General features: G+C 36.1%; 1 protein-coding gene across 1 annotated transcript in view; it reads right to left on the bottom strand.

Annotated features, from left to right (window-relative positions):
* UBL3 (ubiquitin like 3) overlaps positions 1 to 24375 on the bottom strand; it is a 49254-nt gene extending 24879 nt beyond the window's left edge. Inside the window, exon 1 of the mRNA XM_045566636.1 lies at positions 23192 to 24375. Coding sequence (XP_045422592.1) covers positions 23192 to 23218 — 27 coding nt within the window. The 5' untranslated portion in view covers positions 23219 to 24375. The remainder of the gene's footprint in view (positions 1 to 23191) is intronic.
* Between the last annotated feature and the right edge of the window lie 492 nt (positions 24376 to 24867).

Below are 24867 nucleotides of genomic sequence, written 5' to 3'. Positions count from 1 at the left end.
ACCAGACACAGACAAATGCTTTCTCTGTACAGAAAGCAAGGATTCATTACTCAGTACAAAGGAAAAGAGAAAACAAAACAAATAAACAACAAAACAAAAAAAGCAAGGATTCAAAATTTGATCCAGAGAATGTTTTAAACTTTCGCTTTTATTTAGTTGAGCTGTAGAAAATAACTTGTTCTAGCCTAAACTGATAGCAAACATCTGATGCAGCTGCTAGTTTAGCAAATTAAGGTGGTTCATTCAGAAATTTTATTTTAGTCCTTGTTTCAAGTCCCTGGTATAGAACATACTATGTGCAAATGCTCTGGCTTAGAAGCTGCATTACACCAGCATTTAGCTCTGCGTTTACCCCTAACCGCACCAAGGAGTGAAAAAAGGAAGTTCAGCAACAAAAGCAGTGAAAAAGAAGAAAACAGTCATACTCTACCTCTCCTTCACATATTCTCACAGGCTTTCTAATTCATGATCAAGAAGTCTAAATTTAGACTGACTAAGGAAAAAAAGGTACTATCACACACATCCTTTTCAGTCAGGAAGAGAAAGTTAATATCTGCAAAGCCTTCAAACCACAGGAACTCAGAGACACTTAACATCAATTATTTAAATAACTACTAATCTTTTACAGAGCAAAGGAAAAAGAAAACTGTTCAGGTCACTTGACCAGAGATATACAAATACCTATTTTCTTCCTTTTCCTTCCAATAAAAAAGACAGAAACCTAACGATTTCTCAAATTAAAGCCAATCAATCACCTGCAGGAAATTTCTCTAAGAACTATTTTTAAACATTAAGGCAGTTTTTCTAGGCTTTCAAAAAATACTGTTACCTTATTTTAAGTGCTTACTTCACATAATATACATTTCACAAGTGTGCTTGTGCTCAGCATGAGTGGCCAATGTATAATAGTTTGTATATTCTGAAAGAAAAGTGACACTTCTTTTACTCCTTTTAGTATAAGACTGAAAAACCAAGAAATTTTAAGACTCTCATACAGGATTAAAAAAGAAGTTTCCCATGCTTTTTCCCCTTCTCAGTGTTTATAGGACAAAAACCACTTTAATGCTAAACACATTTTTTGAAGTGTTTACTTTTCAATGCTTTCATTTGAAATTACTAAAAGATAAAATAATAATTTGCCTTTATATGCTTTATATCTGTATGTTAAATAATATTAGTGAAATGCTATTAATTTTTAAAATGTCGTAAGAGTATTATGGTTATATACATACACACACATCTGGAAATATTTATGAGTGATATATGTGGGATTTGTTTCAAAATAATCCAGGAAGAGCAAATCATGCAGGTACGAATACAGATGAAACATTATTGACCATGAGTTGATAACTGTTGAAACTGAGATATGTATGGATACATGGGGGTTTTATTATAATATTCTACTTCTGTATATGTTTGAAATTTTTCATAAAAGTTAAAATAAAAATATTTACAAAATCCCACTGAAGCAACTTTCTGAAGGTTATAGTCTGAAAAAAGTTGAGTTAAACCCCATGTAAAGACTATCATTTAGCTTTGGGACAGAAAATGAGAAGTATGTAGTGTAAGATGGAAGGGAAAGGCCAAGTAAGGTTATTTTGTTGCACCATGTATTCATAATGGAGTCCTGGAAAAAAGAAACATGGTCAGAGTTCACAAGAATAGCCACTTGTGAATACAAGATTTGGCCAAGTCCATAAACTAAGGAGGTTGTACCTCTACAAATGTGGAAAAAATTAACCTACCAATTTATGAGATTAGAAGACATGATATAATAAAGCAGTTATATTTTCTGTAATCAATCCTGGATAATTATTGCTTACTTATAAAAACGAATTAAAATACTAAGACACTGCAAATTATGTAGATTTCCTTTTGATGAACATTTTTGAAAAATTAAATTGTGTTTTTTTTCTACCAGAAAGGACGTAATTTTTTAAAAAATAGGAAAAGTTAGAAGAGAACCATATTAATAAGTTGGAGAGAAACAAGAACCACCCCACCCCCAAGAATTAATGAGCAACAGTCATTAATGTCAAAGGGCTGATTAAAAGACCTGAGACCTCCACCACAGGGGATAACTCAAGAACAATAATCCCTTTTCTGCACTCCCTACTCTCAAAACTTTCTAGAGACAACTGCAAGGATAAAATGTAAAGAACTTTAGAAATATAAAATCTTTATAAGATAATTTATGGTGTTTGTATAAGCCTAACAATGTCTCTTAACTTACTGCAGTACTTGCGGCACAAGGTATTTTATTTCTTTTCTGGAAAAAAGCTTGTCTAATGAAGTTCCTAGTGATAGTACTATGTTAGTGACCCTGAGAAAGAGATGTACCAGAGATTAACAGAATCTCACTGAGAAGTCCTCAGACATTTTATAGTAACATACACAGAATGAACTCTGGGTTTAGGATACTCCCCAGATTCCTTATGATGCTAGAGTTTATTTTTCACTCATAGTTCCTATATTTGAAATGGTATTAAACATTTTAAAATATTATATTAAGCTTTTTTTTTCCCCTTGAGTTATCTTCCAGTATACTTTTGTTCTTTAATTCTAAAGAACTAACTATGCACATTGCTCAAATCAACATATGGGGTTATGACCATGATGCCCTTGGTTGACCCTTTCACTTACTTGCTATTATTTGTTAAATGAATGCTGCCTTTTTGCTCTATAATTTTACCATGTGCATATATAAAATGAATTGCCTCATTTCTAATATACGTAGTGCACACAGTATTTAATAGCACAATACACCTTCCCAGAATTCTAGAGATGTTACACTGTCATATAATAGGGTCTGAACACAGAATGCCTATCTTTGAATCCTGGCTCTGCTAGTAACCAGCAAAGTGCTTAAAAATCTCCATGTTTCAGCTTCTTTATCTGTAAAATGGGCATAATAATAATACCTAGCTCATAGCATTGAAGGGAAATCTTGAGTTAGCATGTGTGAAACACTTAGAATAGTACCTATACCTCAGCACTAGCTAGCTAAATTATATCTAATTATTGAAAATAATACAAACAGGACAAGAAAGCTTACTAAGTACCAAGAGGACCTTGTTATAAAACACTATGAAATCTGAGTAGTGTTTCAATATGTTCACAATTTTTAACCTATTATTTGTAGGTTAAATATATCTGTTTATTACACTAAATTCACCACAGAGAAAAATAAAATGCCTTCCTTGTGACATAGCAAAGCTGTACACATACCAGGACTAAACTTGTATTTATTGTTTACAGCTGCACTATGTCATTTCATAGTAATCTCGGTTTTTGGGTAACTGATCAAATTGCTCAAGAATCCAGATGTTTGCAGCCATTTTGCAAAAATTTATTGGTAGATCTAACTTTAAAGCCTCTAAAGGAAAAGACTGGGCTACTATTGCTTTGCAGATACTAAATTTCACCTGGAACATGAAGACACTGTCCTTCCCAAAAGAACATGCTAACTTCTTTGCTTGAGTTTTCTAACATTTTCCATGAATATCATTTATTCATCGAGTATGTATTCCACAGGTAGCAAAGTTTAGTATGCCAACAAAACCCTTTTACTTGCTTTTTATTTCTCTAGTACAAGGCCATATAAAAATTTTGACTTTCTTTAAACTAACTTTAGGTATATAGTGTTCTACTGACTTTGTAAGAAATACATAATCAAAGGCTGGGCACAGTGGCTCACGCCTGTAATCCTAGCACTCTGGGAGGCCAAGGTGGGAGGACTGCTTGAGGCCAGGAGTTTGAGATTAGCCTGAGCAAGAGCAAGACCCTGTCTCTATAAAAAAATGGAAAAATTAGCTGTGTGTGGTGGCATGTGCCTATAGTCCCAGCTACTTAGGAGGCTGAGACTGGAGGAGCACTTAAGCCCATGAGTTTGAGGCTGCAGTGAACTATGATGCCGGCCTCTGCAGTCTAGCCCAGTCAACAGAGTAAGATCCTGTTTCAAAAAAAAAAAGAGAGAGAGAAATACATAAGCTGAATTATCTGATTGCACATAAATCCCCCAAATAGAATCATCAATCAACAGTGGCTCTCAAGGAACTTAAATGTAATTAAGAACAATTTCATTATAAGTCGTTGTCAGGTGACTGCAACTGGTCTTTTAAAGCGTTTTGTTAAATTACTTAAATTAGAAGAAGGAGAAACATGCTCTCATTAAGGACTTTGAAAAGGTGTTGAGGTTCTTAATTCTGACATAATTAACAATACTATCACTGGAATATGCTGCCCTGGTTGGCAGGCTATCTGTCAGGCAAAGTAGTTTATAAATTAGCAGACACTGAACTCAGTCAATGAACTTTATGCATAAATTTTATAAATCGTACATTTAAAGATTTGGTTTTACCTTATTTACTTTTGACAGGTAAAAAAGTAAATAAAATTTAAATTATAAGATTCTTTTTAAAAATCTTGTGTACTATAGAGATGTATACAGATACCATATACGTACTTTCAAACCTAGAAATAGGATAATGCAAAGTGGTGACTGGAGGGGAGCAAGGTTAAAAACAAGAGTCCTTTTGTGAGATCAAAAAGATTTTAAAATAAGCATTCCTGCAAATCTCAAATATTAATAAACTCAAACCCCTCCTCCTTTCGATTCTACTGAAAAAGTCTGGTTCAGGTGAGTTTTGATTTTGCTTTGATTTTGGTAGAATTATTGAATTAAAATTCTAAAAAAAAGTTTCTAGTTACTGGCAAAACCATATTAGACTCTCTAGAATCCCCAGAAAGACTGCATTTTAAAAAAGAAACTATATAGATATGTATGATGTTTTAAAAAAGAAGCCTATTTTATCCTTTAGAAAATATCAAGGCCTAAAAGTTTTCTTACGAATGAATGTAAGCTGCCTACAAATGGACGCACAATTAAATTTGATCTTTAAGAAAGACCTCCCCAAATTAGAACATTTCAAAATGAATCATCAGCTATATACACACATATACACACACACACACACACACTCTCTCTCTTACATACATCACACACAGAAAAAGTCTAGAGAGTAGAAAGCAAAAATATTAAGAGTATTTATATCCAAGAAATAGAACTTTTTAAATAGTATTATTTTCTTTAAAATATTTTCTATTTTTACAAATTTTACAATAATCCTATTGCTTTTCTAGTTACAAAATTAGAAAAAAATAATAAACAAAACATTAAGTTTAAATTTTTAAATGCATACAGATAAAATGACTAGAGCATGGCCAAGAAAGGGCAAAATGGGACAAGCCACATAAACACTTCTCTTTAGGAACCACTGGCAAGTACACTGAGAGATCACAGAAAGGATAAACGTCATTCATTTTACTATGGAGGATAAGTTCATCTATAGGTTCATTTCATCTATGGCTGAGTGGCGATCACATTAACCTATTTGATATTGCATAATTATGATTACTTTTCCTTCTAAAAAGTTGATTTTAAAAAATATTACTTTAAATAGTTTATTAAGTTATTTTACTTATATAAATTAAAAATTTATAAGAAATTACTTATATTATTTTTTTAAATATTAAAGATTAAGGCAAGGATGTTTTACAGTGGTCTCCAACCTTTCTGGCACCAGGGACTGTTTTCATGGAAGACAATTTATCCATGGACGGTGAGGGGGGAGGGAGGGGCATGTTTGCAGGATGATTCAAGCACATTACATTTATTGTGCACTTTATTTCTATTATTATTACATTGTAATAAATGAAGAAATAATTATACAACTCATCATAGGTTGGGGACTCCTGAAATTAGGAAAGTTACCCTTCTAGCTAAAACTAATAATATATGACCACATACCTACTATATTTTCAAAAGAGTGGAAGTGGGTACAATTGTTCCTGTCTTTGTAATATCTGAAACACCTATTTGGGAACACCTCCCTTTTGCACCTGTGGTTATCTTTGGTGTATTTCTTAGGTAAAATTATAACTTATGTAAGTTATTCAAGTCACCTGGGAAACAAGAAAAGGACTTTACAATTGCAGGGTAGACTGCTATCCCATTTGCCCATCCTGGGATAGCCCCTTGTAACTATTCTAGGAAGACTTTAGCTGTCTATCTAGTGGTTCTAGTTGGAAAATGAGATGCATAAGCATTTCTTTCTTCCAGAAATGACTCATGGTTGGCATAATCTGAAAAACAAAAATATAATAAGCTTAGTCTGCACTCTGCAGTATACACAGCTCAAGAATGAACCCAGAATAAAGATAGTTAGGGAAAATGTTTTCCCAATTTTTTATTTTTCTTGGCTGCCTGTCCTAAGTCTCAAAGGGATAAGGTAGACAGTATTCTGGGGAATGAAAGAGCCATTTGCTTACTTCCTATGCCAGCTGGGAATCTGACAGCACCTCTGAAAGCCAAGATGTCCCATTTTTTTAGTAAAACTGTTTTTCTCTGGCTATGGAGAACAAGAAACAACATCTCTTAGTAAACCCTGCATCAAAACATGAACTGAATGGTTGCTACTGAACCAGCAATCCTATTAAGTAACAGAGAAATTCACCTGTGTTTAAAAAGGATCAATTTCAGAGCAAAAAGCAAGTACTATGAATGCTTGTCCAGATTATATACAGTAATGTAGCAAAATGTTTTGACAATTAGAAAAGGTTAAGAAAAGGTAAATACAGACATAAATGGAAAAATTACGACTTCCAAAAGAAGTGTACATACCGAGTCCTTCTATGCCTGGTACATCAAAATGGAAGAAAACTACAAGAATTATATTAAAAACACTGTTTTGACCACATCAAAATAATTAACAATGTGTTAAGACCCATACAACCTTTACCAAATGATACAAAATGGACTTAGCTCTCCCTGCGATACTTGCTATTGCAGACCACTCTTCCTTCTTGAGTTTCTCCTTGTACGACTTCCATGACAACCCAGATTTTTTTCCCCAATTAATTTTCCTATAACTCTGTTCCTTTCCTCACTATTTTATTCCCCTGCCCCCAGATAGAAGCATTGTACCTTTGGCTATCCTCCCTCCCTTGGTGAACTCATCTAATCCCTTATTGATATTATTTTTCCTTCAATTGACTGTCCACACTAATTTCTATTTTTTAACCCTCTCTTCTTTCCTGAAGGCTAATTTCCTATTCTTATTGGAGTTAAGGAGAGGTCAAAGATGACTCCAAGGTTCCTATACTATTTGCTCTTTTTAAAAAGATAATTCTACAAGCTTGATTATATCTTTCTATAGCACAGTAGACTAAAATCAGAAAAGTTAAAAAGAATGGCTGATGATAGCTTATACAATGATAGGAAAAAAAAAAAAACGCTGACATTAAGAGAAAAAAACAGAAAAATCACAAAAAGTAAAACCAAAAGCTTAGCAATCTGGGACCACTTGGAATATAAGCCAAAAAAGAAAAGACTAAAAAAGGCAGAGATCTATTTAGCCTATTGAGAGAATTAATTGTTTATATAAACTACATAATTACTGTCCATTATAGTAGCCACTAGCCACATATAGCTATTTTCATTTAAATTGATTAAAATTAAATAAAATTAAAAATTCAATTCCTCAGTCACACTAACCATATTGCAGGTGGTCACTAGCCACATGTAGCTAGTGGATACCTTGTTGAATAACACAACAAATTTCCATCATTGCACAAAGTTCTACTGGACAGAGCTGCGGTACTAATTCAATATTCACTGAGTGTTCTCTATGTACTAGGCAGTGTGCTAGTACAGGGGTTCAGAAAGGTAAGACCTCTCTTTGCCCTCAAAGAGTCCATAGTCTGTCCAGTGGGGGAAACAGATAAAAATGTTTACAAGTGCTAGAGTAGAGGTAATAATGCTTAAGAGAAAGCAATTGATTCTGTGGCCCAGCTCCGAATGCCAGACCAGTTAGGATTCCAATCCTTTTATCTAGGTACTATAATCTACCTTCTCTACAGACTTGGCCTTGTTCATCAGGCATTATGATGGTATGGCAAATAATGCTGAGACTGACCACTACCTACAAATCCCTGGAACACTGGAACTAGAAATGCTGACACCTGAACGGGACTTAAGTCAGGTCTATCCCTCTGGGGTTGGTACTTTACACTGCTGGCAACTCCTGATGGAAAAAGCTATCCTGCCACTCTGGATCCCTTCCTTAATCCCTTACTTGATCCCTTCCCGGAGACAGTTTTGCCTCAACTGTCACTTCTGGTTTAGAGCTCCCAGCATGTGCTATACTTACAGTGACTACCTGCCTGACAAAGTCATAAGACATTACCAAAGGAATTTAACACTGCAGTTGAAGACAAGTCTGAGGTTCAAATGGAGCAAGAAAGAGAGGAGAGGTGTATTCTAAGCAGAAAGGGAAGGCTGTGCAAGGATGAAAGAGAGAAGCATAAGAGTTAGCACAAAGACAAGCAAGGGTTCACTGCAACTCAAACACAGGGTACATACAAGAAGGCAACAGCAAGAGATGAGGCTGGATTGCAGCCCAGCTATCAAGAACCTAAATGCTACCCCGGTAAGGGGCTTGGCCTGGATTAGCCAGCCATTATTAAGTAGACTAGCTGGATAATGAAATCTGTGCTTTCAAAAGACAAATCTGGGAAATATCTGGCAGATAGTAGTGGATAATTAAACAAAAAAGACATCTGGATGGAGACCTGGTTGAAGGTAGTGGAGATGAAGAGGAAATTTATTTGAGACATTAAAGAAAAATGATTGGCTCTGACTGTTGACAGGATCCATCTAGTACACTGGCATCTAAGAATGTTTGTTGTCCAAATTAGTGAGAAAGATAATGAGATCACTTAGATCACATAAAAGGACAGGAAACAAAAACCATGAGAAACTAAAAAATTTAAGGGACTGGCAGAAGAAATAATAAAATTGAAAAGGAACAAAGAAATCAAATAAGGCAATATTCCCTTCTGCATAGAAGATAATTCTCCAAGACAGCTATGTAGCTTGTTCCACATCTCCTTCAGACCCTTGCACAAATATCAACATCGCCATGAGTCCTTCCCTGATCACACTAGTTAAAACTGAACAACCCGCACATACTCGAATACTCTTAGCACTTCCCAACCCCTTTTGCCTGCTTTATTTTTCTCTGTAGTACTTATCACCATTGAATATATTATATTATATATTTTACTTATTTATTCTGTTGAATGTCTGCATCCCTACTACTTAAATGTAACCTCTACTAGGAGAGGGATTTTGTCTGTTTCATTCACTACTGTACATTAAAACCTAAAAGAGTGCCTACCATATAGGAGGTGCTCAACAAATAGTAGTGTGATTAAGTGCTGATTTTCTCTTCTTTTCAGAGACAGGGTCTCACTCTGTCGCCCGGGCTGCAGTGAGTGCCTTATCATACCTCACTACAATCTCAAACTCATGGGGTCAAGTGATCCCCTTCCTGCCTCAGCCTCCCACGTACCTGGGACCATAGGTGTGTACCACCACACCCAGCTAATTTTTCTATTTTTTTATACAGATTGGTTCTCGCTCTTGTTTAGGCTGTTCCCAAACTCCTGAGTTCAGGCAATCCTCCTGCCTCAGCCTCCCAAAGTGCTAGAATTACAGGCATGAGCCACCCTGTCCTGTTTATTATTAATAGTTGATTTTCTGAATAAAAAAAAACATAATTATTGCATGTAGACTAATAAGGATAAAAAAACAATACCTAATATGGAAATTTTGTTCATCTTTTTGAGTGCTAAAATTTAAAATCTGTATAACTGAAGTCTTTTAAGTATAAAAGGCTCAAAAATGCTTTCTTCAAATACATACGAAATATATTCACATATATCATTAATTACAGCATAGTCTTTCTACTTACAGTCACAAAGTAATGAGATTTTATAGTTTGAAAAATCACTCACAATTCTTGATAGCCACACAGCAGATCCACCACTTCAAGCATTTAAGTCCTATCAAAGGCATCAAACCTCAGTTAACTCTTTCTCAACTTCCGTTACAAACTTCAAATTTCTTTTCTGACATTGTGGCTTAATGTTCAGCAAATGCTAAAATTAACACTGAAATTATTAAATTAAACCTTAAAATTAAAATGTTAAAAATTAATTAAATGTTAAGCAAGGGCAAGAAACTAAAATTGAAATATCAGAATATTGGTATATCCATAACCATTAGTTTTAAGATACAGTAAAGAGGATATGACCTAAAGAAGGTGAAAATTGGTCAAAAGGTTAGAGAAGTAAAAAATCCAAGAACACAAAAAAGTCCACCTAGCTAGCTGGCTTCAGGAAAACTATCAAACATCACTAAGTTTCACTTTCCTCATCATTAAAATGCAGTTAACACTAGCACCTACCTCTCTGCTACCTACCTGATGGGCTTCTTCTGAGACCTTTTTGATGGATTAAATCTGCTTCAAGTAATGAGCTTGGCATAGTACCTATAATAGTCATTTACTCCTTTAATCCACAAACATTTATGAAAAACCTACTATGCAAAAGGCACCGTACTAAGTACTGGTTATAGTAGCAAATAAAACATATATTAATATATGCCTACCCTTCTGGAATCTCTCACCTACTGGGGAGGAATGAATTACTAAGTGTGATTAAATGCTCAATAGAGTCCTGAGACACAAACCAAGGGAGTGAAGACTATCAACTTTCCATGTGGTCAGGAAAGGTATCTCTGAGGAAAGAAAAAAGCTAAGAGACACAACCCATGCCTACAGGATATAGGAGTATACTGAGAAGCATCCTAAGCAAAGGGATTGGTGTGTCCAAAGACTCAGCCCAGGTAGGGGTAAGAGCTTGCAGCAGGTGTGAGGAACTGAGAGGAAGCCAGTATAATTGAAGCACAGTAAATCAAATGAGATGAGATCATCGAGCTAGGCAGAAGCCAGATCATGTAGGGCTCTGAAGGGCCATGGTAAGGATTTGTGATTTTATTTTATGGAAATTTATTCTTCAATGGAAACACTCAAGCTATTTTTGGACAAAGTATTATAGGTGAATGTGAATGAAAAGTAGAAGGATTAGTTCCAAGATTAATGCAGTAGTCCAGGAAAGAGATGGTGCTTGAACTAGGATGGTAGTATGGAGAATCTGAAGAAAAGTGGATGGATTTCAGATACACTTTGAAATTGATAGGATATGGAGGATGAGGAAAAGAGAGGAATTAAGGATGGCTCCTAGAGATGTCTGACTTAAGCAACTGCTTGGCTGATGGTGCCATGGTAAGTAACATAATTAAGTATTTAATTAATTTTAGCTATTCTTAGCTATTAGAAGGCTAGAAGAGAGAGATAATTGGTGATCCTATAGCACAAAGCAGTAAAAAATGAAACCAAGACACAAAATGAAAAGGCAATTAGGTCTAGCTATGAGGGAACAGCTATATCAGACCAAAGTTCCCACTGAAAACAACTATAAAAGTGATACAGAATATCCCTAAATCCCAGCTATTTGAAGGCATAGGGAGAGCAACCAAAAGCCAAGACATAAGGGGCTAAGATTAAGATCCCTTAGAGAAGGGTAACACACTGAGAAGATCTCCTGCTAGTCCCTCTTGAGGTATTTGCCAATAACCAGCACAGGGCAAAAGGCCAAGCAGAGAAAGCAGCAGCATCCCAGGCTCACAGGACTGGGAAGACAAAAATTGGAATTCTGTACTACAAAGGTAGCCAGGAATTAAGAATCCCAGAAAAAAAAGGAAACTCCAAGAAACTAACCCAACATTCTGCTCAACTTTTCCTAGAATGTGCTAAATCATAAACAGCATAGACTGAAATTCAGGAAACTCCAGCAAAAAGATGCTGCAAAGAAGCTAAACAGCTAAGCAGAGTTTTCATCAGCCTCACAATACTTGAAATTCAGGATTTTCCAAGGAAGGGACATCTTAGTAATACTCCAAACTTTCAAATGAAACCTTAGTAGGGCTTTGCACCAAGAGTGAGGCTACTAGAATTTCCTGACTGCCCTTCATTCAACCTCATGCCAATTAATCACTGATGAATCAAAGTCACCAATGTTTTCTAACTGCCTCCCAGAGAATATTAAATCCTATGTGGAGAAAGATAACTATCATTTTAGATCCTCAATAATTTTTCTTTTCTTTTTCTTTCTTTTTTTGAGACAGAGTCTCACTCTATTGCCTGGGCTAGAGCGCTATGGCATCAGCCTAGCTCACAGCAACCTCAAACTCCTGGGCTCAAGCAATCCTTCTGCCTCAGCCTCCCGAATAGCTAGGACTACAGGCATGTGCCACCATGCCTGGCTAATTTTTTCTATATATTTTCAGTTGTCTAGCTAATTTCTTTGTATTTTTTTAGTAGAGACGGGTCTAGCTCTTGCTCTGGCTGGTCTCAATCTCCTGAGCTCAAACGATCTGCCCGCCTCATTCTCCCAGAGTGCTAGGATTACAGGCATGAGCCACCACACCCGGCCCCAGATCCTCAAGAATTTTTCATCACAATGTTAATAAAACATTACCAGACATCCAAGTAGAAAAGATCAAATGATCAAAAACCAGACAACAAAAATAGCCTCACAGGACATGTAAGTATTAGAGTCAGACAGGAATTTTGTAATAATTAACACACTCAAGAAAACATATGAAAACACCACAAGAACTTGAATCTACATAAATTTTAGTACTAAAAATACAAAAACCAAAATTAAGAACTTAATAATTGGGTATAATTGGATACTGGACAGAGAAGATATAAGTGAACTTGAAGATGGATTAGTAAAAAAATCTCCAAACTGACAGAAAGGGAAAAAAGAATACAAAGAGTGAAATGACCTAACATACACATAACTGTAGTCCCATAAAGAAAGGGGAAAATTGAATAGAATACAATATTAGCTAAGAAAATTCCAAAGTGAGTAAGACAGCAAGCCAAAGATAGACTGAAGATACTCTGCAAACTCCATGCAGAATAACTAAAAAAAAAAAAAAAAAAAAAGCTACATATAAGCACATCATGGTAAAACTGCTGAAAAACCAAGACAAGATAAAATATTAAATATATCCAAAGGAAAACACATTAACTTCAAAGGAACAACAATAAAACCAAAGGCTGACTTAACATAAACACTGGAAGCCAGATGATAAAATAACACGTTGAAGGTGCTCAAGGCTGAAAGTAGAGACCCTTTAAAAATGAAGGTAAAATAAACAAATTTTCAGGCAAACAAAAACAATTCATTACCAGAAGACTTGTACAAAAAGTAATAACTAAAGGGAGTTCCTTGAACAAAAGGAAAATTATTCAGATGCAAATACAATCAAACAGAAAGAAATAAAGACATACATAAAGAAATAAAGACTTCAAATAGAAAGAAATAGGCTCCAGAAGGGTAAACGTGAGGACAAACTGAAATGAGTAATGATTATTTTAACCACAACAGCATTATTCTTATTACTACTATTACTTCAACAAAAATAATAATGATGTCTTTGGGGTTTAAAATAAAACCAAGACTGGAAGAGAGGTAAATGGAATTAAAGTGTTGTATGGCCCTTCCATTTCTCTGGAAATGATAAAGACAGTGATTTCCAACAGATTCAAAAAGCCATAGATGTATAGAGATAAAGATGATAAAATGATCAATCCAACAGGAAGATACAACAATCACAGATCTCTTTGCAGCTAATAACTTAGCCTCAAAATATATAAGGTGAAATTTGAGAGAGCTAAAACCATAGACATAATCCTCACACACTTGGAGATTTTAACATATTTTTTGTCAACTGAGTGATAAAAAAAGTCCATAGTGTTATAGTAGATTGAACATGATTAATAAACTTCATTGTTATATATGGCACACTGTGCTCAGTTTTCTAAAATTGACCACAAAGCAAGTGTCAACAAGTTACCCACAATTGAAATCATAGAAAGAATGGTCCCAGACCACAACAGTAATAAACTAGATATCAATAGTAAAAATATAGCCAGAAAATCCCCAAATGCTCAGATACTAAGCAATATACTACTTCTAAATAACCCATGGGTCAAAGAAGAAACCACAATGGAAATTTTAAAATGTTTGCAATTTAATAACAAAAATAATATAAGTCAAACTTGTGAGATTCAGCTAAAGTTGTATTAAGAGAGAAATTTCATAGATATAAATGTATACATTAAAAAATTAAAAATTAGAAAAGAAAAAGGGAGCTGGGCATGGTATTCCTGTAGCCCCAGCTATTCCCAAAACTGAGGAGGGAGGAATGCTTGAGCCCAGGAGTTGAGATCAGCCTGGGCAACACAGCAAAATCCCATTTCTAAGTACATACATATGTAAATAAGAAAGGCTGATAATTAATGACTTAAGTACCCATCCCAAGAATCTTAAAAAAGAACAGCAAATTGGGCCAGGCACAGTGGTTCACACCTCTAATCCTAGCACTTTGGGAGACAGGGGCAGGAAGATCTTTGAGCCCAGTGAGCTATGATGACACCACTGCAATTTCTCTAGCCTGGGAGACAAGAGTCTGTCTCAAAAAAAAAAAAAAACAAAAAAAAAACAACATCAAGTTACATTTTTTTAAGTAGAAGGAAAGAAATAAAGGTAAAAGCAGAAATCAATAGAAAGTAACAAATATTTTAAAGCTGAAAATTGGATCTTTAAAAAGACTGAATGAGATAAAGAGGCACAAGTTACCAAAAAGCAGATTTAAGAAGCAGATATAATTATAGATACTAAAAATATCAAAACACTAATACAACTTTATGCAAAAATCCCTAACCCAAACTGGAAAATTTAGATGAAATCGACAAATCCCTTAAAAAGCAAAACCTGTAAAAATTGATAAATACAAAATGTGAATAGTCTTACATGTATTAAAGAAATACAATCAATAATCTCCACAAGAAAACTCCAAATGGTTTCACCAGTGAATTCTTTGAAACATTTATGGATGAAATAAACTCAACCTTCACAAACTCTTCCACAGAATTAAAAAACATTTCCCAGCTCATTTTATAAGGGCAGTGTAACACTGATACTTAAATCTATCAAAGATTTTATAAGAAATTAAAATTGACAGTCTTTTTCATGAACAAAATTACAAACATTCCAAATTAAGTATTATCTATCATATTAAAAGAATAATGCATAATGAAAAAGCAAGGCATACCCAGAAATTCAAGGATACTATTAAAATTAGGAAAGATGTACCTTCTCCTCCCCTGACCCCCCAAAATTAACACATATCTTTTGCCACAGCAACTACATTCCTAAGAGTTTTATCCTAAGGGAATAATCAGACAAGGCACAGAGTTAGGTTTAGGAATATCTATTACATTCAAAATTCAAAATTATACTGTGGTTCTAAATTTATTTGTATAGATAAATGTTCATGAAATATGACTAAATGAAAAAGGAAGATACAAAAGCAGGAATATTTCTAGGCCAATTTTATATCAAAGTAAAGGAAAACATATATCATGAGAACATTTTGTCTAGACACAATGAATTGCCATCTTAACTATATAAACAAAAAACAGAATGCCAAACTTCAACAATTTTCTTCAGTACAAAGAACATTTTCTTCTCAAAATCTAGTAAGAAAATTGCCCTCATATATATTTCACTTAGATCATAAAAAATGCTACTAGATTTGAAACAATCAAAAGAGAATCTGCATCTGCATCATATATAAGCAGTTAAAGTATGAAGACCAAAACAAAATGCCCTGAAAGCACTAAATCCTTTACATATCTATTTGTTACACATAAAAAGCACTCAAATTGTTATTTTATAGGGAAATTATATTGTATAACAAATATATACACAGGAGGACTCAAAACTCCAAGTTTAAAGAACACTCCCTTTAATTTTAGCAATTACTAAAACAACCTTCATTAAAATCAGTCAAATCCAGAAGTTACACAGTATATTACAAAAATGTATAAAACAGGTTTCATTTCTACCTACCATGCTGACTCAGGCCAATCAGCAGTGGCTGCCTAGAGCAAAATGTTGGGAAGGGATTTGAGGCACCCTGTTCAGGAAAATGTGCCTGAGGGATTTAGCAGTGTTTGCTCAGGTATGGTAGGGGGAAGGGTGCAGGATGTTTATCACTAAGTACCTTGAGACCCAAATTCCTATCCTGGCTCAACTTCTTCCCAGCTACATGGCCTCAAACAAGTTCCTTATCCTCTCCTAGCCCTAGGTTGTGAGAAAGTAAAAATGAGCTCTGTTGATAGACTGTGATGTCTGAAAGACACCGACAAGGCCAACAGAAGACCGACAACAGGTAACAAAGTTTCTCAAGGCCACACTACAGCTTCAAAATGACCAACAATCTCTCATTCTGTGATTACCACTTTCTCATCATTGACTGACTTCCCCAGTCTCCTTCATATCTCCTGCCTCCAAAACAAAGACTGCGGAGAGACCCAATTACTAACCCACAACTACTAGACACAGGATAACATTCAATCCAGGAGTCCCCACTTCCCCCCAGTCTCTCATTAGAATCATTCAGCATAGGCCAAACCCTACAGAGAACTCCTCCCATTCCCTCTTACTGAGCATGCAAGGTTCCTCAGGCATGTGCTCTTCCTCACAGCAAGCCAATCAACCTAACTTGTTTCACTACAAGATGTATTCCTGGTGGTCTTCACTTGGTGAGCATTAGAAGTTTCTTTACCTATACACCAACTGTATCTACCCAGGGTCATTGTGAGGATTAAATGAAATGTTACAATGTAAAATGCCGATCATCTGCCTGATAAATAGCAAATACACAACAAACATTAGTTTTCTCTCCTCTGTGGGTACCAAGTAAAGCTATACATATAATTTTATATTTTTAATCATCTACCTAGTTCTCCACTATCAAGAATCTACATCTCTGCAAAGCACAGCTAAGAGCCAGAAAATAAGCTCCCCCAAATGAACAGAACTCTAAGTAATTAAAACAGATATGATCAACTCCATGAAATAAAGATAATGCACTTTACTGTACGGTAATTCATGATAATCCTATTCAGACACCATTTGCTCATTTTTAACACATATTGTTTTAATAAACTTTAGAAATCTGTTTTCTACATCAATAACAAATCAGAATTGGCAACTGTAAATAGTTAAAGAGAGATAGGTAGGCATATTGACCACAGGAAGAAACAGCTGCTCAATAAGACAGAAGAGAAAAAACTTGTAATTATCAAACACAAGCAGTTAAAACGCTCAGAAATCTAAAGTCACCTACTGCAGTGGCTTCTAAATCTTTTTGATTGAACATCCCAACAATAAAATACTTAAGCACATACTTCCAGTATATGTGTGTTCATTTATAAATCTATACTACACATATGTATATTTTAAAACATATACTAAAAACAAGTTAAAAAAATAGAATTATTTTCCTTTTTACTTTAAATTAAATATTAACTATTTTAAATACTAATTTGTTTTAATCTTGCAATCACTAAAAATACTATTAACATTATGTTAAGTGAGAGCACTGTTATTGAATATGCCTCTTTATGTTTTAAAATCTTGGTTTCCCAGTTTGTGAAGTTCAATGTATTTTGACGCTTGGTTTAAAGAGCTGTCATAAGTCATAACTGAAAAACCTAGCTCACAAAGATGTATAGATCTATAAATAAAGAATGTATCACTTACTAACTTACTAAATATGATATTACTTTTCCATTCTATCATCGAATATGCAAAAGTTTTTGTAAAAAGTTAGCTACCTAATGCCAATGTTGTTAAAATTTTATTTTTCCTGATGTCAGCCAGATACTTTTACAAACTAAATAAAACGTTTTGCTTTTTGTGTTTCCAATGCATGGATCCAAAGTCCACTGAAATGCTTTATAAGGAAGACTTTTCAACAGATTGGAAATATCTAAACATGCTTTCAAAATGTTCTCTCCATAAGTTTCTTCCAAAAAACAGGTACTTTCACGTTTACTGTTTAAAGTGTCAATTTTGCCTTGATGTGACAACTTAGTGGGTTTCTTTTCCCTCAAAAATATCTGCTAGGTAGCATACTGTTAATATTAATAGCCACCTGTCATCATGGGAAAAGATCAGGATATAGATTCTCATCTTTTGTAATAAAAATATATAATTCATCTTTGAATTTTACAACTCTTTTAAACATGCTGATAGTAAACATTTGTTTCCCATCTCAATACAAAGTATCGCAGATTCTTCTTTTAAAAAGTATTTTTAAAAGTAACTATACACTGTAACAGAAAAACTAAAAACAGTGAGAAACTCATGGTGCTGCTGTTGGCATGTACATTACAGAATTCCAACATCTTCCCTCAGCAAACCACATTCACTGTGACGACCTGAATGTGGACCTAGGAAAACCTCAGAGCCAATCCACATAGTATTAACATTAATACAAAAGATCAATTCCTCCCCCTTTTGGGACACAAAATAAACAAAGAGACCAAAGAGACGTTCTCCTATTTTAATTCTCACATCCCAAAACTGACTCACCTCACCTCACCTCACTTTGAAAATTACTGATCTAATGAAGGGGCATAAGGCCTCATAATCTATATTAGGTGCTGAGGGTATTACAGTTGTGGCTAATAGAATAATAATAATACTATATTAGACAGGTATCCAATAAACATTGACTGGAATCAGTATTATTCAAATTGTGGCTCTAAGTCACCAAAAAAAAGTTAAATTATACATAGTATATTCCAATTAAGCAAATACAATAGTAATCCAAAATTGTATTCAGAAAATTGGCTAATTTAGAATGACTTATTACCCAGGCTTTCCAAGTTACCATCAATTCTACACTCACTTTCAATTTTTTTCCCCATGAGAGAAGTTTGAAAATCAAAAAGGCATATTTAAGAAATATATGTTTCAGTCTCCTAAAACACATTTACTGTTTCATATTATGAAAACTAATAGAGCCATCAGTACTTTATTCACTAATTTAAAATAAATTCAAACTTTAATATTACAACTATACTTTTCATATTCAAAATGACAGCATAAGCAGACATCATAGACTTCATATTTAACTCCACTATTAGTATGTAATATTTAGTTTTTCCATAAATAACAGAAAGTAAAGCCTCATGAGTCAAGAAAGTCACTCAATAGTTTTTAAATGCCTATTCTGTTTTAAGAACATGGGAGATAGAATAAATATAAGATACATATATCCATATAAATTAGATATCTAAGAAGAATGTCAAAAGCACTAAGGAAAATGGTTCACAAGAAGGAAAGATCACTGAGGGCTGAAATGAACTACAGACTGTTTGAGAGTCAAGGGTGGTGATAGGATTCAGAGCTAGAAAGGAGAAGGCATTCAAAGCTGAGGGAAATAATTTGTCATTTGTTTTCTTAATAAAAATGTCTAATTCAAAAACCACACATAAGACACAAATAAAACAATTTAGAGAAACATTCTATGAGAGATATATTATTTATTAAGCTATTCATAAAGTCACACACACATATGTAAACAGTAGTTGGGAGCTTCATAAAATCTCCCAACTTAGACCTGAAATAAGAGTCTAGCAAGAAAAAGAAAATTAAAAAGGAGCTATAAGAGAGAAAATCCTTTGGCATTAAATCCCGGTATAGTTTTCTCAATGTTAAAAATTTCTATTCTCTGGACCTTTTTCTAGCATGGCATTTTTCCCTGGTATATTCTACATCTGTCATTTTACTTTAAGTTGGAAAAGTGATAAAAGTTCACTTTGAAAGGAAATTTATTTTAGTAATTTCCTGTCCACAAGAGGGCTCCAAATAATTCTTCCATGAATGGAAGTGACATAACAAAAATTACAATATTAAGCATATAAAATGTACTGAAAAAACTTGAATTGTCATTATCTCATTTAACTCCTGACTAAAAACTGTTACATCTGCTATACTTTCTACATTAACAGTTTTTAAAGACACAGGGCTTTCTGTTTCATCAATGAAAATGTTTCCAATACCAAAATTGCTTTACCATTATTCTCACGCTATCAATTTCTCTCTTAGGTAGAGTTTTCAATTTAATAGATATCATAAAGTATAATTTCAGTCCAAAGCTCTAAAGAGTAGCCCAAATGTCATATATAATACTTTTATATATACAAGAATGTATAACTTTCTCAATCCAGAAAGCAAAATTACTACTACTATGCAGTCTTTAACTGACATAGACAGTAAATATCTACAGTTGTTAATACAAATCATGCTGCTATTAAACAATGAATATTGCTCCATCATGAACTATGATCTTGGCTGAAAAATAAATAAAGGAAATGAATCATTTAAATACAATGTCTTATAATGATATTCTACTTAGATATTTTCAGACTTTTTTCACAAATAAGTGACTACACTGAGATGTTAGTAAATCTAGTTCAATCACTCTTAGCAAAAGAAAAAACAATATTTCATGTAAACACATTTATATTTACAAGACATATATATTATAAAATGTAATAAAAGAACCAACTGCAAATTATTCTTCTAAAGAGAACAGCTAATCTAATCACTAGGGGTGCCTCTCCCCCCTCCAAAAAATTGACTAAGTTTGGATTATAAAGAGACTCCTTAATGGTAAACACAAAAATTTATTGAATGTTTAAAAATAAATTTTAAATGTGAGTTCTATTTACAAAACAAAAACCAATGCTAAAAAATCGATTTTAAAGTGAGTCATAATCATAGCCATAGACTTTACCAAAAACGTCAATTGATTTAGCAATTACTGCAGCTCAAGAATAAATTATCTCTAATGAAATCATTACAGGAGTTATAACTTCACCCCCCCACACCCCATTTCCCAAATAGGTTTTCCTATACAACTGACAAACACCATTAAAATGTAAAAGAGTGTAACATTTGTTTCTAAATGGCACTTACTGTCAACACTTAGAAAGCTGAACATTTTGCTGCACCTAGCAAAATGCATGTACTCATACTTGCAAGTTTAGAGGATTGGAACAGTACATATCCTGATCAATTTAGAATCATGCTGCAAGAGAAATGTTAGTTTGTGGAAAGATGTGGGAGTGGTGAGATGGGCTTTTCAAGATTCAAAGAGTGGTAAATTGTTCTCACTTTTAAGTCATGAATGTAAACTAAAATCAACTGTCAATTATTGGCATGAAGAGTTTAATAAATATGAAGTATTTAATCAACAACTTCTAACTAATATTTATCACGTTATATTTCAAAAAATTCTAGGCACATACCAAATGAAGGCACTTCTTAAGCAAAAATGCAATGGTAAGTAATAGCAAATGAAGGTTTAAAAAGGCTTTAACAAAGAAAAACATCTTAACCTCCAAACCAGTTTAAACAGCTAAAAAATAAGATATAATATTCAGAACAATCTAACCTGTGCTATACCTTAGTACACACTCTGAAATAGCATCATCAGGGCATTATATATTTATTACATAATACTGCTTTGCCCTTGCATATCACCTTTAATTAAGCGATCTCAAAGCACCACAGAATCATCAAGGCCTTAACATAGAGTCTAAAACAGATATATTTTATAATTGCAGCTATTAATAAACCCTGCCCCTACTTCCCAGTCCCCTGATCCTAATATCAGCTTCCAAACCCTCTCTCTGTCTCTCTGACTTGGAAACAGTATTCCCCAATTCATCTCAATTTGTGACTGATGCTACGCACATTCCAGCTTTTCTTCTTCATTGGACCTAAAGAAAGTAGTGGCACTGCTTTCACGACACAAATCTATTTCATTACAACTTCTGTTACAGAATAAATGGTACTTAGGATGAACATATCTCGCACTGTGCTTGATGATATAAAATGGAGGCTTTGGAGAGAGCAAATCTTTGCTGGAGGCTCTGAGCCCACAGATCACTCATTGAACAAGGGAAATAGCATTTCCCAGCTCTGTCTAGAGACCTCTCCCCGAGACTTCAAGAGCGGTGGCGTAGTGGAAACCATGTCCAGCCATCCTTAACCAGGCAGGAGACTATTCTCATGTGTACACAGCAGGAGGGAAGGAAAACTAAAAGGACAAAGCACTGAGTTTTAAGTCTCAGGAAGGAGAGTGTAAGGTTGCTGTGTGGCCACCCAAGAGACAGAACACAGTGCTTCTTTTGCATTTAAATAGTGCATTAAATGGTAAATTAAACATAAGTAAAATATCTCTAAATCAAGGTCAAAATAAGCCGCTTAGAGTCATTTAATTTTTCTTGTTTTAAAATCTGTAAATAAGGTTTGCTCCTGTAGAAATATCTGACATTTTAAAATTTAATCATCAGCAAAGTTCAATTTTTTTCTACTGGAATATAGAAACACTCAAATGGTAATATAAGTGAGCATAACTGCATTAACCACAATTCTTCCATAAACAAGATTATTCACCCTCTTTTTAGTTGCCTTATGTTTGTCCCTAAGACTGGAAAATGTAATTTCGAACTCACACAAACCCACCCTCCAGCACTGTAAGGTTACTGTTACTGTTAGTCAACTGACTCACAACCTTAACCTTTATAAACAAAAAGCGTCAATAAACAAGAGTACTTTTTGTTTCAAGTTCTCCACACTCAGTGCTGAGGGCTCAATAATATGTTTCATTACCTTTGAAAAGTCTAAGATATATCTACTAAATATGTGGTACTAAAAAGCCCTGGAATATTCATAAAAAGTACAAATACACGGCCAGCCTAGATCTGTGAAAATTCCAAAGCATCTTAACGTTTCTGTTGCCATACGTATTCACCCAGACATTTCAAAACGCTCACTGCAAATTCTAGTATACTTTTTCTTGAAGAGATGTGCATCCCTGTTCTTGAAATATGTCAAGTTTGTCCCTACTGCATTAATGATCTCGTCTGTGTCACAGAGCAAGATTCCCGTTTCCGTGTCCACCTATGTCTCTCGTTACGGACACCCGTCCTCAGCTCTGCCCACTGTCACTGACGCTTTCAGAAGCGTTAAAATACAAGCAAGTGTTCAGAGGCTTCTAGCAAAGAGGGGGATATTTTCTCCACTTTAAGCTACCTTGCTACATTTACCTACTTCTCCACTGTCTTCAATGGTTTAGAAAACACAACTAAATGAGAAAACGCATATTAAAAGCAGTTCTGAAAGGAAAAAACCAGAAGGTTCAACTTCTCCAAATCTACTAGCACAGTGGCCTTTCGACAGTCCCCAGCAAACCTTCGCCCCATGCCTGCGTCCCTTCTGATTAAATAAGATTAGAGACCACAATTAAATCAAAGCGTGTCACAACTTAGCCTTCGCTTACCATATCCGCCGGGACATTACTGGACATCTTGCCGCTTGATATATACCCAGATGTTTACGCCAAAAAAAAAAAACCAAACACAACAAACAAAAAAGAGCAGAAGTCTTCAAGCTACAGAAATAAACCTTCACGACTTTGATTCGTTCGTGATGTGCTTTTGCCCCTCCAAAAATAAGTTATTTCGGAGCCAAAGTGCCGGCCTGGCCGAGGTTCTGGTGCGAAGAGGAACAATCCCCAGAAGCTGTATGGCCGGAGCGAGGAAACTCCCGGGACGGCAGCGGCAGCTCCCGTAGTCGTTGTCGTCGTCGTCGTCGTCGTCAGCAGCAACCCCAGGACCGGCCGCGCCAGGTGGACCAAGCCGAGTGACACACGGACATGGAGCGGAGTGGGAGGGGGTTAAATCCGCCTTCCTTCTTTCCCAGCCCCGGCAGTGATTCACACTCGCTCCCGAGTCAAGTCCTCATTAAGCTGGAGGAAAATGCCCCAGCGTGCATGTACCCAGATAACTATGTAGCTACACATCGACGCGTGAGCCGTGAGTGGCGGCCGAGCAGCGGCCGGACGCCCCCGCCGAGAGCCGCGCGCCGGGGGCCCGCGCGGACGGCCCAGGAAACGGCTCAGCTCGCGCCGCCGGGGCTGAGAGCCGAGCCGCGGCACCCCGCGCTCAAGGGCATTTAACTAGTTGGGGACCGAAGCGACAGCGCCGGACGGAGAGACTGAGCGGGGGCGGCGGGCACGGGGAGGCTCGGGGCCAGCCAGGACGTTCCACGGCTGCTCGGGCCTCAGGCCGCGGGCGCCTCCGGGCAGCCGCGAGGGTCGGGGCGCATCGTCTCCAGCGCCGCGGCGCTGCTCTCTGCCTCCGCCTCCCCCGTCTCCGCCTCCCCTCCCCTCCCCGGGCTCGCGAGCTCCGGGCGACGCCGACTGCGGCTGGTCCCCGGAAGAGGCCGGGTCCTCCCTCTCCTCAGCCTGGGAACAGTTTCCTCTTAGAGCTTTGTTTCTCCTCCTCCTGCACTTTTTCAGTCCCACATGCCGCGGTCGCCTCCTGTCATCGCCTCTCAAACCAACATGGCGGCGGCGGCGGCGCCGGCGGCTGCCTGAGTGAGAGTAGGGGACACGGGGAGAGCACCCCCCCGGCAGCCACCGCCCCCGTCCTCCCTCCGCGGACACCAAGTGCGTCACTACGGAGACCACCCTCGAGCATCACGGGAAGTGTAGTCTACGCGCGTGGGGGGAGGGGGCCGCCGAACGTGTCCTTTTCTGACTCCGAAGCCACGCCCTCCCCGTAGCAACGGTTGCTAGGAAAGGAAAGCTCCCTTCCTTGGCTTTAGCCAAGCTGCTGTCCAGGAGTTAGGTGATACCTGCTACCAGGGGTGGTAGCTGCTATCATGAGAATTGTTCAGGGGAAATAATTCTGCACAGGTAGATTCCCTCATGCACAATATGCACACGGAACTAAAATATGGTATGCCTCCAAGCAGAATCATTCATTTTAATAACAGCACACTGTCCACATCCTGCAATCTCATAGCATGTTGTAGAGCGATTTGATCTAGGTCTCCTCAACATTACATTTTGAGGATCAGAAACAATTATTGATTTCCAATAAGGTCACAGAAGTTCAACAGGAACAAGGATCTCATTAAGCAGTGAAAATGTGTGAACATGGGTTTCTTGAA

This window comes from Lemur catta, chromosome 13 (assembly GCF_020740605.2).
Source record: "Lemur catta isolate mLemCat1 chromosome 13, mLemCat1.pri, whole genome shotgun sequence".
NCBI lineage: Eukaryota > Metazoa > Chordata > Mammalia > Primates > Lemuridae > Lemur > Lemur catta.
Note: the sequence above shows the minus strand (reverse complement) of the source record. Positions and strands in the feature narration are given on the sequence as shown.